We start from the raw sequence: 12,694 nt of genomic DNA, 5'->3' as shown, positions 1-12,694 counted from the left end.
CCTGGAGGACTGAACGGGCAAAATGCCCATCATGTTGGACCTGACTGTCTAGGCAGAAGTGTTCATTTAACATGTGCAGTGATGCCCACGTAGCTGCATGACAGATGTTTAGAGTTGGGACTCATCTTGCTAGCGCAGTGGCTGCAGCTTTAGCTCTGGTGGAATGAGCTCTCAAAACACTCAGAGGGTTGCTTCTTAGCCATTGTGTAGCACATTTTGACACTGGGGACAATTCACCTAGCGATGGTTCTTTTGTTAACTGTGTTTATTCTCTTTTCACGTGCAATTCCAACAAAGAGTTGGTCACTCACCCAGAAGCCTTTGCTACAAATGACAATGCTCTTTTTGGGTCCATGCGGTGGAATCTCTCTTTTTCCTTGGTAGGATGTGAGGGGAGCGAGGAAGGAAGGCAGTGTGATGTTCTTCCTGACATGAAAAAGTGTAACCACCTTTGGCAAGAAGGAGACAGGGCTCAAGGAACAATTTATCTTGAGAAATGTTGAGTAGGGAGGTTTAACCAGGAGCACCTGCAATTCGCTAACCCTCCTGGCAGATGTTATAGCCACAAGTAGGACTGTTTTGATGGTAAGCAGTCTCAGGGGACAGCTGTGCATGGGCTCAAATGGTGGACACATAAGGAAGGTGAGAACTAAATTCAAATTCCAATCGAGCTCAATGAAAGGTGTAGGGGGAACATATGCTGCAAAGCTTTCATCAAGGAATGAGTCACAACAGGTGACTTAAACAGGGAGGGTTAATCCACCAACTGCAAAAAACTGGCAGAACTGGATCCTTTAACTATGCCGAAAGCAAGGCTGGCCAAGGGATAAGGCAAACAAATTAACTTCAGACAAGGGCGCAGATAGGAGGATCAACAGATTTAGCAGTACACCACACGACAAATTTGTCCCATCAGTAGCCATAAATAGTTTTTCGTGGATGGATGCCAAGATGACATCACATACTCCGAGAGGGAGATCAAATACCCTCCATACATGTAGAGAGTGCAGGAACCTGTTCTATTGCTGCGACAAGAGATACTCCTAAAGGGGCAGTCCAATAGGAGGGCAGGTGCTCATGGTCAGGAATTCAGGATACCAGACCCTCCTTGGTCAATCCAGAGCCACAAAAATGACCTAGGCTCGGTCATTCCTGATCTTCTTGAGAACTCTGGGCATGAGCAGTATCGTCAGAAAGGCGTACAGTCCTGATCTTCACTTGCGACAAAATGAGTCTTTGAGCGAGAGCTGCCTTGAAAACTGCAGCATGCAGAAGTATTGACACTGCACATTCTAGTCGGTCGTGGGAAAAGTTCTTCCCAATCTCTAAAGAGAACTTGTACTACCTCCTGAAGGATACGCCATTTGTGATCCGCGATGCATCAATGGCTGCGCTTGTCCACTGTGGTGTTCAGAGAGTCTTTCAGAAATTGAACCACTAGGAAAATGCCTTGTTCCAGCATTGTCCAGAGACACTGGTCATCTTGACATCTCCATGACCCCACCATACCCTACTGGTTGCAATACCACACAGCAGTGGTGTTGTCCATGAACAACTGAACCAGCCTTCTCTTGCTGGAAGGAAGAAAGGCTTTCAATGCCAGGTAAACCGCTCTCAGTACCAAGAGGCTGATGTGGAGTTGAGACTTTGCTGGAGACCAGAGACCTCTGAACACCTATCCAAGATGGCCACCCTAACCCAGGAGTGACACCACTGTCACTTCTGTGTGCTCTACCGCTGATCCACTCGCGGTCAGTGTAACCACTGCAGATCCTTTACAATACCCTCCATATCTAGGCAAGGTCAGAGAATTTCCCTGATGGTGTTCCTACTAGGACTTCAGATCCCATTGCAGAGTCCACATATGCCACTGGGCATGTTTTATCAGCAGAATGCAGGAGGCCATGAGACTCAGCAGCCTCAGAGTCTCTCACTCAAATTCAGGATAGATGCTGTAAAACTGGAATCATAGTTCAAATATCCTGGACTTGCTGACCGCAGTACAAGACTGGTGAAAGAGAAAATCTTCTTTCTGGAGGTATTCAGCCTCTTGGATTCCTTATCCAGAGGTGCAGTAGGGGAAGCGCCAAAGTAGATTTTTGAGGTAGAAGTCTGAACTACCAGACTCTCAGGTGTGGGATGCTGGATGAGGAAGGCTTGGTCCCCAGGTGTGGGGTGATGGCAGTAGGAGATATTCCTATGCACAGAAGTGTCAGTGCAGTGCTTGGCCCAGTCTCCGAGTAGGACATCAGTGAGGGCTTCATTAAAGGGAAACAAGGGGCCCGAGGAGAACATGCCAGGCTGAAGCACCTCTGTCAAGACAAGGGTCTTGACTACAAACGTGAGCAGCTGAAGGTCCACGATCTCAGTAGCCCTCTGAACTACCATCACACATGAAGTCCCTTCCATGCCACTGTGGGAGGAGAGAAGAGGTCAATGTCTGGTGAGGTATCCAGGCCATTGGTATCAGCCAGGCCCTCACACCTCATCTGGAATCAGGATGGGTTTGCATCTGTGGTGCCAGGAATGGCATCACTGGAACAGTCCCACGAAGAGGTCCCAAAGTTACAGCCAGGGCCATCCAGATCCTCCAATGGATCATGAAAGCCCAACTGCTGTTAAGGACGAACCTGCCAGCGAAGATCCAGTCGTATCACATTCTGAACCCACAGGCCCTACTGATGAAAAATGAGGCTCATGGCCTCATAAAACTTACAAGGTTGGGGAGGGGTCGCTCTGGCTCCAGGAAACTCAGAGAGGACCCAGTGTCAGGCGCAGGCTCCACAGGGACGACCTGGGAGCAGGCCTGGACTTGTGGTGTCATTCCACACCCCGTTCAATGAATGGAACTGACACAGAGAAGTCGAAGAGCTTCTTGGACTTCTTCCTGAAGCCTAGGATTGCTGACGATGACTGTCATGAGCAGCTTCAAGAACAGTCTTGGGACCTCTGTTACGAACGGGACCTGAAGCTGTACAGAATCACGTGGCAAGTAGGCAGAAGCTTCATGGCCCACTCGTGGCTGCCCTTTGGATTCATGATCCTGAAATCTGCACAGGCCTTGGAGTAGTGTTCCCTTTCCAGTCACCAAAAGCACACCAAGTGGGGTTCTGTCATCATCATCTGCCTATGGCAGGCCCCACAAGGTTTGAAACCAGTTAGTTCTTTTGGAGATATACTCCAAAAAAGCATTAGAAAAAGGCACACTGGTTCGACTTTGACAAAACGGTCAAGAAAAAGTCAGTCAAACAAAAGTCAGAGGAGATCATCTGGATCTGCGCTGATGTCACTGAAAAGAAGCAAATGAGGTCAGCACACTGGGGTGGTGCCTATGTGGGCACCACACGTCATTTCTCAGCAGACGACTGCAACAATGCCATGCAGAGCCGAACTACACCACCTATTGGGCTCAAGGGGACTGCTAAAAAAAAAATCTGGATCCAGTCAGATGTTTTGGGAATATTGTAAGGTAAATAATCTGCGGCTAGAAGTCTCTATCAGAAGCACGTCTGGTACACTTAGTCCTACAGATTGTCCACAGTGTGGAAATTTGAGGCAATAGGAGTATGTAATGAAACACTCTGTTCCGTGTACAGCACGGTCACGGATGACCCAATAGTTTTAGATACCCTGGCTATAGAATTAATAGGATGGGCTCCCCCGTATGTTCTTTGTGGCGATTGTAATTTGAATGGATCCTGGGAGGGACTACAGGATGTTTTAGTGCCTACAAAGAAATACCAAGGGCGGAAACCGCGAGTATATAATGCAATGGTCGCTATTCAGAAAGAACTAGGATTAGTGGACGCATGGGTGAGATTATGTAAGCCAGATCCTGGATATACCTATTACTCCGCCCCGCATATGAAAGTAGCACGACTCGACTATTTTCTGGTTTCCCCAGTACTATTAAACCAGGGTCAGATGGAGTTATATCCGCGGGTGGTTTCAGATCATAATCCCCTAGTACTAGAATTGGAGTTAGACGGGTTGGAACAAAAGGAGAGGAGATGGACATTTGAAAGAGGGCTTCTTAGGGACCCGGAATATTGTACGCATATGAGTAAGTGGATAGCCGAATTTCTGGGGTTTAACCAAGGGACAGCTCCGGTAGAGATAGTCTGGGACACTTTAAAAGCTGGAATACGTGGTGAAACATTGAGTTTTAGTATAAAAAAGCAAAAAAGTACCCAAAACAGAGTAAAAGATCTTCAAATGAAACTGAGGGTATTGGAAAGACAGTTGGTTGTGGCGATAGAAACAGGGAGTGATGTTAAAAAGGTTCAGGAGGAAGTGGTAATAGCTAAAGCCGCAATTAACGAAACTATGACTCAAAGAATAGCAGAGAAATATCTTGCGCAGCGTTCATTAGGATACGAGTATGGAGAAAAATCCGGGCGTTTATTAGCAATACGGGCAAGCCAGAAAATAGCATCCGGGACTATTAGAGAGATTAAAGATTGGCAAGGACAAATGGTTGTAGAAGTGGATCAAATTAGGAGGGTTTTCCACAGATATTATACGGAATTGTATGATGACGCATCTATATACTCGGATGAAGAAATATTGAGATTTTTAACCCCCATTAAAGTTAATAAATTATCGGAGAGTGATACTTCATATCTAGGGGAACAAATAGATATCTCGGAAATTGACAAAGCACTGGGGGATTTAGCCACGGGTAAAGCTACAGGCCCCGATTCAATTCCTTTAGAGTTTTATAAAACATTTAAAGCCATATTGCTTCCGGTAATGATAGAACTGTTTATTCAGGTACAGAATGGAGGGGCAATTCCACCATCATGGGATACGGCTAATATAGTAATGTTTTTGAAGAAAGGGAAACTCGCATCAAACCCGGCGTCATACAGGCCAATTACACTAATCAATAGCGACACTAAAATATATTCAAAGATATTAGCCGCTCGACTATCTCTTGTGATCAGGAAGATAGTTTTTCCTAGTCAGCATGGGTTTGTGCCAGGAAGAGATACTACCGATCATATCCGAAAAGTTATTGCACTTTTGGACGCTACAGAAGTGGCCCAGGAGCCGATGGCAGTTGCATTATTAGATGCGGAAAAGGCGTTTGACCGGGTGAGCTGGAAGTATTTATGGCATGTAATGGAGTATTATGGGTTAGGGAAGAAATTTATTGCAGCAATAAGGGCTCTATATAGATCACCGGTAGTCAAAATACAACTAATGGGGGGACAATCGGAGAGTGTCCAGGTTAAGAGAGGTACTAGACAGGGATGTCCATGCTCTCCGCTCCTGTTTGCTGTTTATATAGATCCCTTGCTTAGACAGATTGAAGATAACAGCAAGATTCCACCAATTCATAGGCAGGGATGGGATATAAAAGTTCTAGCATATGCAGATGATATTGCTATACTAACTCCCACCCCTGATCCGGCATTGAGAGAGGTTGAAAAGGTGTCAATGAAGTTCGGAAGATTTTCTGGATATCGTCTAAACAGAGATAAAACACAGATATTGATTAATCAATACACCAGCACTCAGGATACACGAAGGGTCGACCATGCAGTATATTTGGGAATAGATATCACGCCACAAGTAGGAGAAATTGTTAAGTTAAATCTGGATCCCATACTTGCTAAAGCAAGACAAGATATGTGCAGATGGAATAATTTACATTTAACCATCATGGGGAGGTGTAATATGGTAAAAATGATTTTCCTCTCTAAGCTGTTGTATTTGTTCCGGGCTGTACCATTGAGCTTTACTAACTCGAGATTTAAAGAGATAGATAATAAATTCATGTCACTTTCCCGAGAAAGGGGGGGGTGGTCTTTGCCGAATATAAAATTATAACAAATGGCGGCAGCCTTTCAGTATATGCGCCCTTTATGGGGTTCTAAAAAAGGAGGGATTCCAGAAGAGGATAGTCCTAATATATATGAGCTGCAGATGGGTGCAACAGCTAATGGATGTTTGGTAACTTTTCATGAGCCCGGGTACTATAAGAAAACTCGATATAAGGTATTGGAGGCGGCCTATAAGTGCTGGCGGTCATGGTATAAAAAGAAAGGTTTTGGTAGATATAATTGTTATACCATGATCAAAAAGAACCCATTGCTCCCCGACATATTCAAGGATAAATGTATGGCAAGCTGGGTTTCGGCAGGTATAGAGAGGTTGGGGAATCTCTTTGATAACTCGGGGGTTAAGGCATTTGTCGATCTACAGAAGTGTTATGGTTTAGAGCGTAGGGATTTTTTTAAATACCTTCAGATACGAGATTTCCTTTTAAGAAAAACAGGAGGGGTGCAGGGATTTAGGAGCGTTCAATTGCTGGATGATATTGTGACTAATCCTAATATATCAATCAGGTCAATCTATCGATTATTAATGTTAGAACAGCCCGATGATTTAGAGAAGAATTGTGAAAAGTGGAGTAGGAAACTGGAAGACGGGAGTAAAATCTTTCTAAGGTCATTAGAATTGGGACACACTATTCTACTCTCTTCCTCCCTCCAAGCACAACATTATAAAACTGTGTTTGATTTGTATCATACCCCAGCTCATCTTGTTAAATGGGGCAGTTTATTGGGAACCAGCTGTCCAAGATGTAGAATGTATGGAATAGATATTGTACACATGATGGCTACATGCGGGGAATTGAAGGATCTGAAGGAGGGCATTCAATCTGTATTGAAAGAAGTCCTGGGATTTGATCTAATCCTAACCCCCGAGGTAATGGTTTTAGGGGTGTTGGGTGATACGGACAATCTTTATGAAGCATTTATATTTGTGGCTATGGCAGTATTTCGATTATGTATAGCATCCGCCTGGCTCAATGTCCGACCCCCGACTTGGCAACAATGGTTGGCCAGATTATTGTCAGTGTATTATTTGGAAACAGCATTGTATGAACGGAAAGGGAAATATGCGAGGAGGAAAGGGAAGGTAATATGGGGGGCATTTCAGGTTTGGATTTTTGCTCATAATGTTTAAATGTTTAAACCAAAATGGTATGTCACCATTTAAGAGATGGACATTTGTCTTCCAAAGGTTTATCCCCCGCTGGGTGTTATTTGCTTTATTTTCTTATTTGTATTTGTTGTATGATACCTTTCCAATAAAAAAAAAAAAAAAAAAAAAAAAAAAAAAAAGGAGTATGTAATGAAATCTCTGTGTTCAGCTGGAGTAAATGTACAATGTGCAGATTTCCCAGTTCTAGTGATTTCTTTGTGATTAGGCCTTTATGTGAATGTGCTACATGGGGGCTCTTGGCAATGCTGGATAATAATGAACTATATCTGTATGAATTAGCCTGCAAAAGTTCATTTTACTCCTAGAAAGAGACCCATTGCTGAATAAAAACACGTTTTGACTCTCTAAGTAAGTTATATGACTCCCTTACATGCAGACTCCTTGTTTCCAGTACTAAGGTTTTATTAGGCACATTATAGCATAGCAGGTTTGGACATGTATTCCTACTTTAAATTAACTGAATCAACTGGACTATTAAAAGTGAAATTCATGATTTGCAAAACGAAAGGCAAGGACTGAAATTTGGCACTGAGTGACACTGTATTATTATTACTGAGGAGTTCCAGGCCTTCATCACAATGCCATTGAATATGGTATGTTCTTGTAAATAAAGCAGACCCACAAATAATCATAATCAAGCATCCTTCATACAACAAATTCTTCATTCACTTAAATCTATGGAGATAGTGTTACCTTCAATAATGCCTGACTAAAACACCTCATTACATTCAGGTACATCTCATGGGTCTTTGGGTCCCTTTGCTGAGTGTCTTGGTCTTCACATTCCACTATCACATACCTGTAAAATATAAGTAGAAAAGGTCCAAGTGATGCTAAATGGATTGTCAGGTCTTTCCTTCTGCTTAGTAAGTAATACAGCTGATTTTCACAATCTGTAAATTCTAACGCACCAATAAGATTTTTCATAAATATCATATACTTTTGCTTCTGATCAGTAAAGTAAATCATCCAACTTTGAAAAAGCAATGGAACACCGCACTTAGGCCTGACTATGAACCGCCAAATCGTGTCTAGGGTGGAGTCCAAATGAGAGACACTATCAAAATGTTTTTAACTTTTGAGCAACAACTTAAGCATTCCTCCATAAAGAGTAGTAATGATTTGACACATTATTAATCCCTTTCAACTAAAACTGAATACATCAGGTGGGATGATATCTTAGTGTTGCTCACTAAGCATGAGGTGATCATGTCATAGGAGCTTTTTTTCTAGCAGTGGGTCTCCACATGCCATAATTGTTTTCAAAATTTGACAATAACTGACAAAAAAAAATTAAATTGATGTCCTTCTGTCAACAGAACGAATTCAAAGAATAATGCATCAGGATTTAAAACAATAGGTTCCTCATGTCGATGTTATAGCAACAATAACTATTCTAGAATTTAAGCATGATTAAACATCTTCTAAGCGATAAAACCACTTAATTACTGAGAAACTGTATTCAAATGTCCTTCTGTCAAAAACATAAATGTTAATTGAACAAGGATTACAGAATGTATAGAACATAACCAACTTACTGTAGCTGAATCTCTGCTATGTGGCACAACCAGGAAACTGGCTCAGCCAAAGTGCACCAAAGGAAAACATGACAGAGGCCAGAGAAGCTGGTGAGATTCAATACACTAAAGCACAAGTGCAACCTGTTGCAAGTTTACCAAATTAGTATATGAAAAGCATAAATGGATTTGTTTAAAGTTGGACCAGTGCAAAATAGAAAAATTGTCAGCATAAAATAGAAAATTACCAGCACAAACAGATGGGCGAAGTGGTCTCTGAGGAACGCGAGAATCTTTTTTATTTTCATGAATCTGGTGAGTAGTCTTTAAAATCCCTCAGTGGATACTTAGGAGTTTGGATTTAAAGTGCCTGTTGGAGTCCCTTCATGCCTGTAATAGTCATGCATGAACTTCAGATGCTCCGACAGGCTCTCTGACTGAGGCGCAGCAATGTCTGTCTACTTGGGGACATGAACAAAGTCCGGAAACAGGAGAGCATGAAATCTATGGGAAACTTTCAGGAGAATGTGGAAATTCCATATACATTTGTTTCTCAGAGCCCAATACAAGTTCAAAGCTAACTGGTACCCTTTTAAATACAGGTGAGTATCTCGTATCCGGAAGGTCAAGATACAGTTGTCCCTCTGACAGATTCTGAGCTACATTTCTTAAGAAGGACAGGATGATCGAACAACTAGGCAACAGAGAGGACGCCATGCCTTTGAAATGCCTTGGTTGTTAGGTACTGGAAGCCATTTGTGGCTTCACTGTGGCACTTGTGCACTTTGGCTGAGCTCAGGATGTATGCAGCCCCAACAAGTTAGAGACAGTCAGCTGCAGAAAAAGTAAAACTTATCAGATTTCATTCTGAACATTTACCCATTTTAAGTACACATCGTTTAAGGACCAGAGTGCTTGCAAGGTTATAATGGTTAAAGGCAATGCCTTGAATAAGGCTTGAGGGGATCCAAGTGATATCCATGGTGTTAGGGCTAGTCAGGAAATGCATATCAATCGAGCTACAAGGATGGACAGAGTAGCTTGCCTTTCAATTCTCAGTTTGTCTTGACAGAGGAATAGTGCAGGTATAGAATGTTTCGGGGACAAGTGCCTTCTATACAGGATATTGTCCTGTAAACAAACAACATTCCTGGAGCCACGAGTTTCAAAGACATTTTTTCTGCCACTTCAGCCAGCTTAAAAAGGCCGTCTCCCTTATGGAGACACTGATAGCACAATATGCCATTTGACAATGAGTTCCAAAGAACTGGACTCACATATGAAGGAAGAGGTTACCAAAGCAAAACGATCTACTTCAGGATGGACATGTTTAAAATACTGAGTATGGTGGCCTACCAGGTAAAGGTTTGTTAGTTTTTTGTTAGCACAGGAGAATGCAAGAAACTATCCATCTAGAAAAAGATTGTGACAATGTGGCAAACTCTGTTCATAACGGACCACAATTGTCAAATAACTATTTGGACTTTCTTAAGTCTATGGTCTTGTCTAGATAGAATTTTAACAGTCTTTTCATGTCAAGTGGGTGGAGGGACACCTCTGCCATGGACAAGGGATTCTGAATAAAATGTAATAAAGAGCAACTTACTTACTTTCAGCAGCGCCCTTTCTGGTGAATACTTTATCTAATCCCAGACTCCGCACCCTTACAGTATCCCCAGCTGCCAGACTGGAAACAGAAGATTTTTAAGCCTAGCCCCTGCACACGTGTAGGTGGCAGTGTGTGGCTCTGTGTAGACTCTGCCCCGCCCCACTAGTGACGACTTGAGCGGCATATAAGTGCCACCCAAGCAGTCAGTTTCTTTCTGGGCAAAATCCGTATACTTTGACTCCGAGCATAAAACGTACTGTTCGCACCATGTGCAGATCTCTTATGTGGAACATTTTTAGATGGAAAAATGAGTCCATTCCACAGAACTGAACAGGGAGGAATAACAGTGGTGAGGAATATGTGGTTAGATACACTATCCACGAAGAAGAGGGTTAACAAAGGTAACTGGTTCCTCTCGTGTATACTTCTAACTGCAGAATCTTCACCTTTAGAAGAGATACCAAAGCATTATCTCCTCAGTGGTGGGTTGGTGGAATGACTCAGGTCAAAATGTTCTGCAAGACCACACAGCCAAAATTATTTTCCTGTCAGACCTGGCTGTCAAGGCAGCAGTGCACCGATGCCCACGATGCAGCCTGAAAGATATCTAGAAGAGCATCGGAAGAGTGATAGGATGCCTTATGTGAAAGAAGGGACAACTTTCAGAAGAAACTCCGCTCTAGTCCTCAGAACAACTTTGTCCAGAAAGAAGGTGTTGTACGGCAGCTGGACTGACAGAGCTGCAAACTCACTCATGTGATGAGCTGAGGTTATAATAATGAGATACAGGTACAAGAGATGTAGGAAACAACTGTGCAACAGCTCAAAAGAAGTACACAAATAAGGACCAAATTAAGATCCTACTGTGGCATCACAAAAGGTTTAGGGGGAAACATGTGGATCAAACCTTTCAGAAAATGCATCACAAAAGATGAATTGAACAAAGACCAAAGACGGTTTGTTTAGTAAACACACAAGGGCAGAAAGGGCTGAGAAATAAACTTTAACTCTGCCCACTGCAAGTCCTTGCTGGGCCAAAGACAGAGCAAACAATAACTGATCCGCAGTTTAGCTTGCAATAGGTTAGTGTTACAGGTGCCACATCAAGCCACAAACTTGTTCCAGCATCTGGTGTAAACAGAAAACAATTAGAACACCACCTGGCTGACAGGATGTCATCCACTACTTCGGAAAGTAAATCGAATTAAGTCAACTGTTGCTGCTCCATCTCCATGCATGGAGATATAGATTGCAAAGGACTAGGTGAAAGACCATGACCTGCTGCTCTGACAGAAAGTCCTCCCAAAGGAGCAGCCTGATCGGAGGACAGATGTTCACGTTCAGAAGTTCTGGTACCACACTCTCTTGTTTCAATCTGGGACCACTAGGATGACAAGGGCCTGATCATTCTTCAACTTCATCAGGACCTGTGGCAGAAGTAGTGGTGGGAAGGCATGTAGGAGTCATGTGCTCCACTCTAGGAGGAATGTGTCTCTGAGAGCTTTCTTGGAAACTCTAATGAGCAAATGTACTGACACTGCATGCTTTTGGCAGTGGCAAAAAAAAAAAAAATCGAGCAAAGGCCCTCCCCATCACTGGAAGACACTGTACGCCATCTCCGGAAGTAGCTGCCATTCGTGATCTGCCAGACATTGTTGGCTGAGTTTTTCTGCTCTCATTTGAAGATCCCAGCAGGGGGGGTACAATCAGGGAGATACCCTGCCGAGGCAGTTGAGTTCTGAGGTGGAAGTTCCTCTAGAAGAGAGTCTACGGCCCCACCCAAGCCCTTCTTGTTGCAATACCACATGGCTCTGGTGTTGTCTGTGAGGAATTGCACCAGCCTCCCCTTGATAGACAGAAGGAAGGCCTTTAAAGCCAAGTGAATGTCCCACAACTCCTGAAGGCTGATGTGGAGCCAGACCCCGAAAGGACTTAGGTGCCTGTTGGACGGGAGGTGGGCCTTGATGCTGCCTGAAGGCGAAGCCCCTAGTGATACCTCGAAAGGGGTGAAACTATTGAGGAAACTGCCTTGTATGTGTGGAAAGAGTGTGAGGAGAGCGGTTTATTATATGGTATGATTGTGAAACCTCACAGAGTGATAAGCTTGCTACTAGTCAGATTTGTTTGAAAACATTGACAACCATCAGAGGTCAGGACTTTTTGGTACAAACTCACCAAGACAGGTTTATTCAGCTTTTGTGTACACTGTAGCTGTAAAAGGTCACCAGCCAACTGAATATTGAAGTCAGTTCCTCTGACTGAGGCTTTATCACGACCTTGCCTCAAGGAGGGCACCACAGACACAATCCTCTCTTTACCAGTCCAAAGAGCAGCAGGTGCTGTCCAGTTTTGGTGCAGCCACTCTTTGCTGGGTCCAGGCAACAGTAGGCCAACGTTTATTTGGTCTACTTTTCAATACAGACATGGTCTGAGGTCACCCTGGCGTCCACTGATTACTCCTCCGTGGCGACTTGAATTTCCACCTCCGCAACGACAGAAGCACCTCTTCCCTACTCAAACATCTCGCCACCCTGAGCCTCAGACAAATGGT

The 12,694-nt window shown here is 43.5% G+C and overlaps 1 protein-coding gene across 1 annotated transcript in view; it reads right to left on the bottom strand.

Moving 5' to 3' along the window:
• Positions 1-12,694, bottom strand: part of PIK3C3 (phosphatidylinositol 3-kinase catalytic subunit type 3) — a 699,052-nt gene that overhangs the window by 284,693 nt on the left and 401,665 nt on the right. The window contains exon 14 of the mRNA XM_069218786.1: positions 7,711-7,816. Coding sequence (XP_069074887.1) covers positions 7,711-7,816 — 106 coding nt within the window. The remainder of the gene's footprint in view (positions 1-7,710; positions 7,817-12,694) is intronic.

This window comes from Pleurodeles waltl, chromosome 1_1, assembly GCF_031143425.1.
Source record: "Pleurodeles waltl isolate 20211129_DDA chromosome 1_1, aPleWal1.hap1.20221129, whole genome shotgun sequence".
NCBI classification, from domain to species: Eukaryota; Metazoa; Chordata; class Amphibia; order Caudata; family Salamandridae; genus Pleurodeles; species Pleurodeles waltl.
Note: the sequence above shows the minus strand (reverse complement) of the source record. Positions and strands in the feature narration are given on the sequence as shown.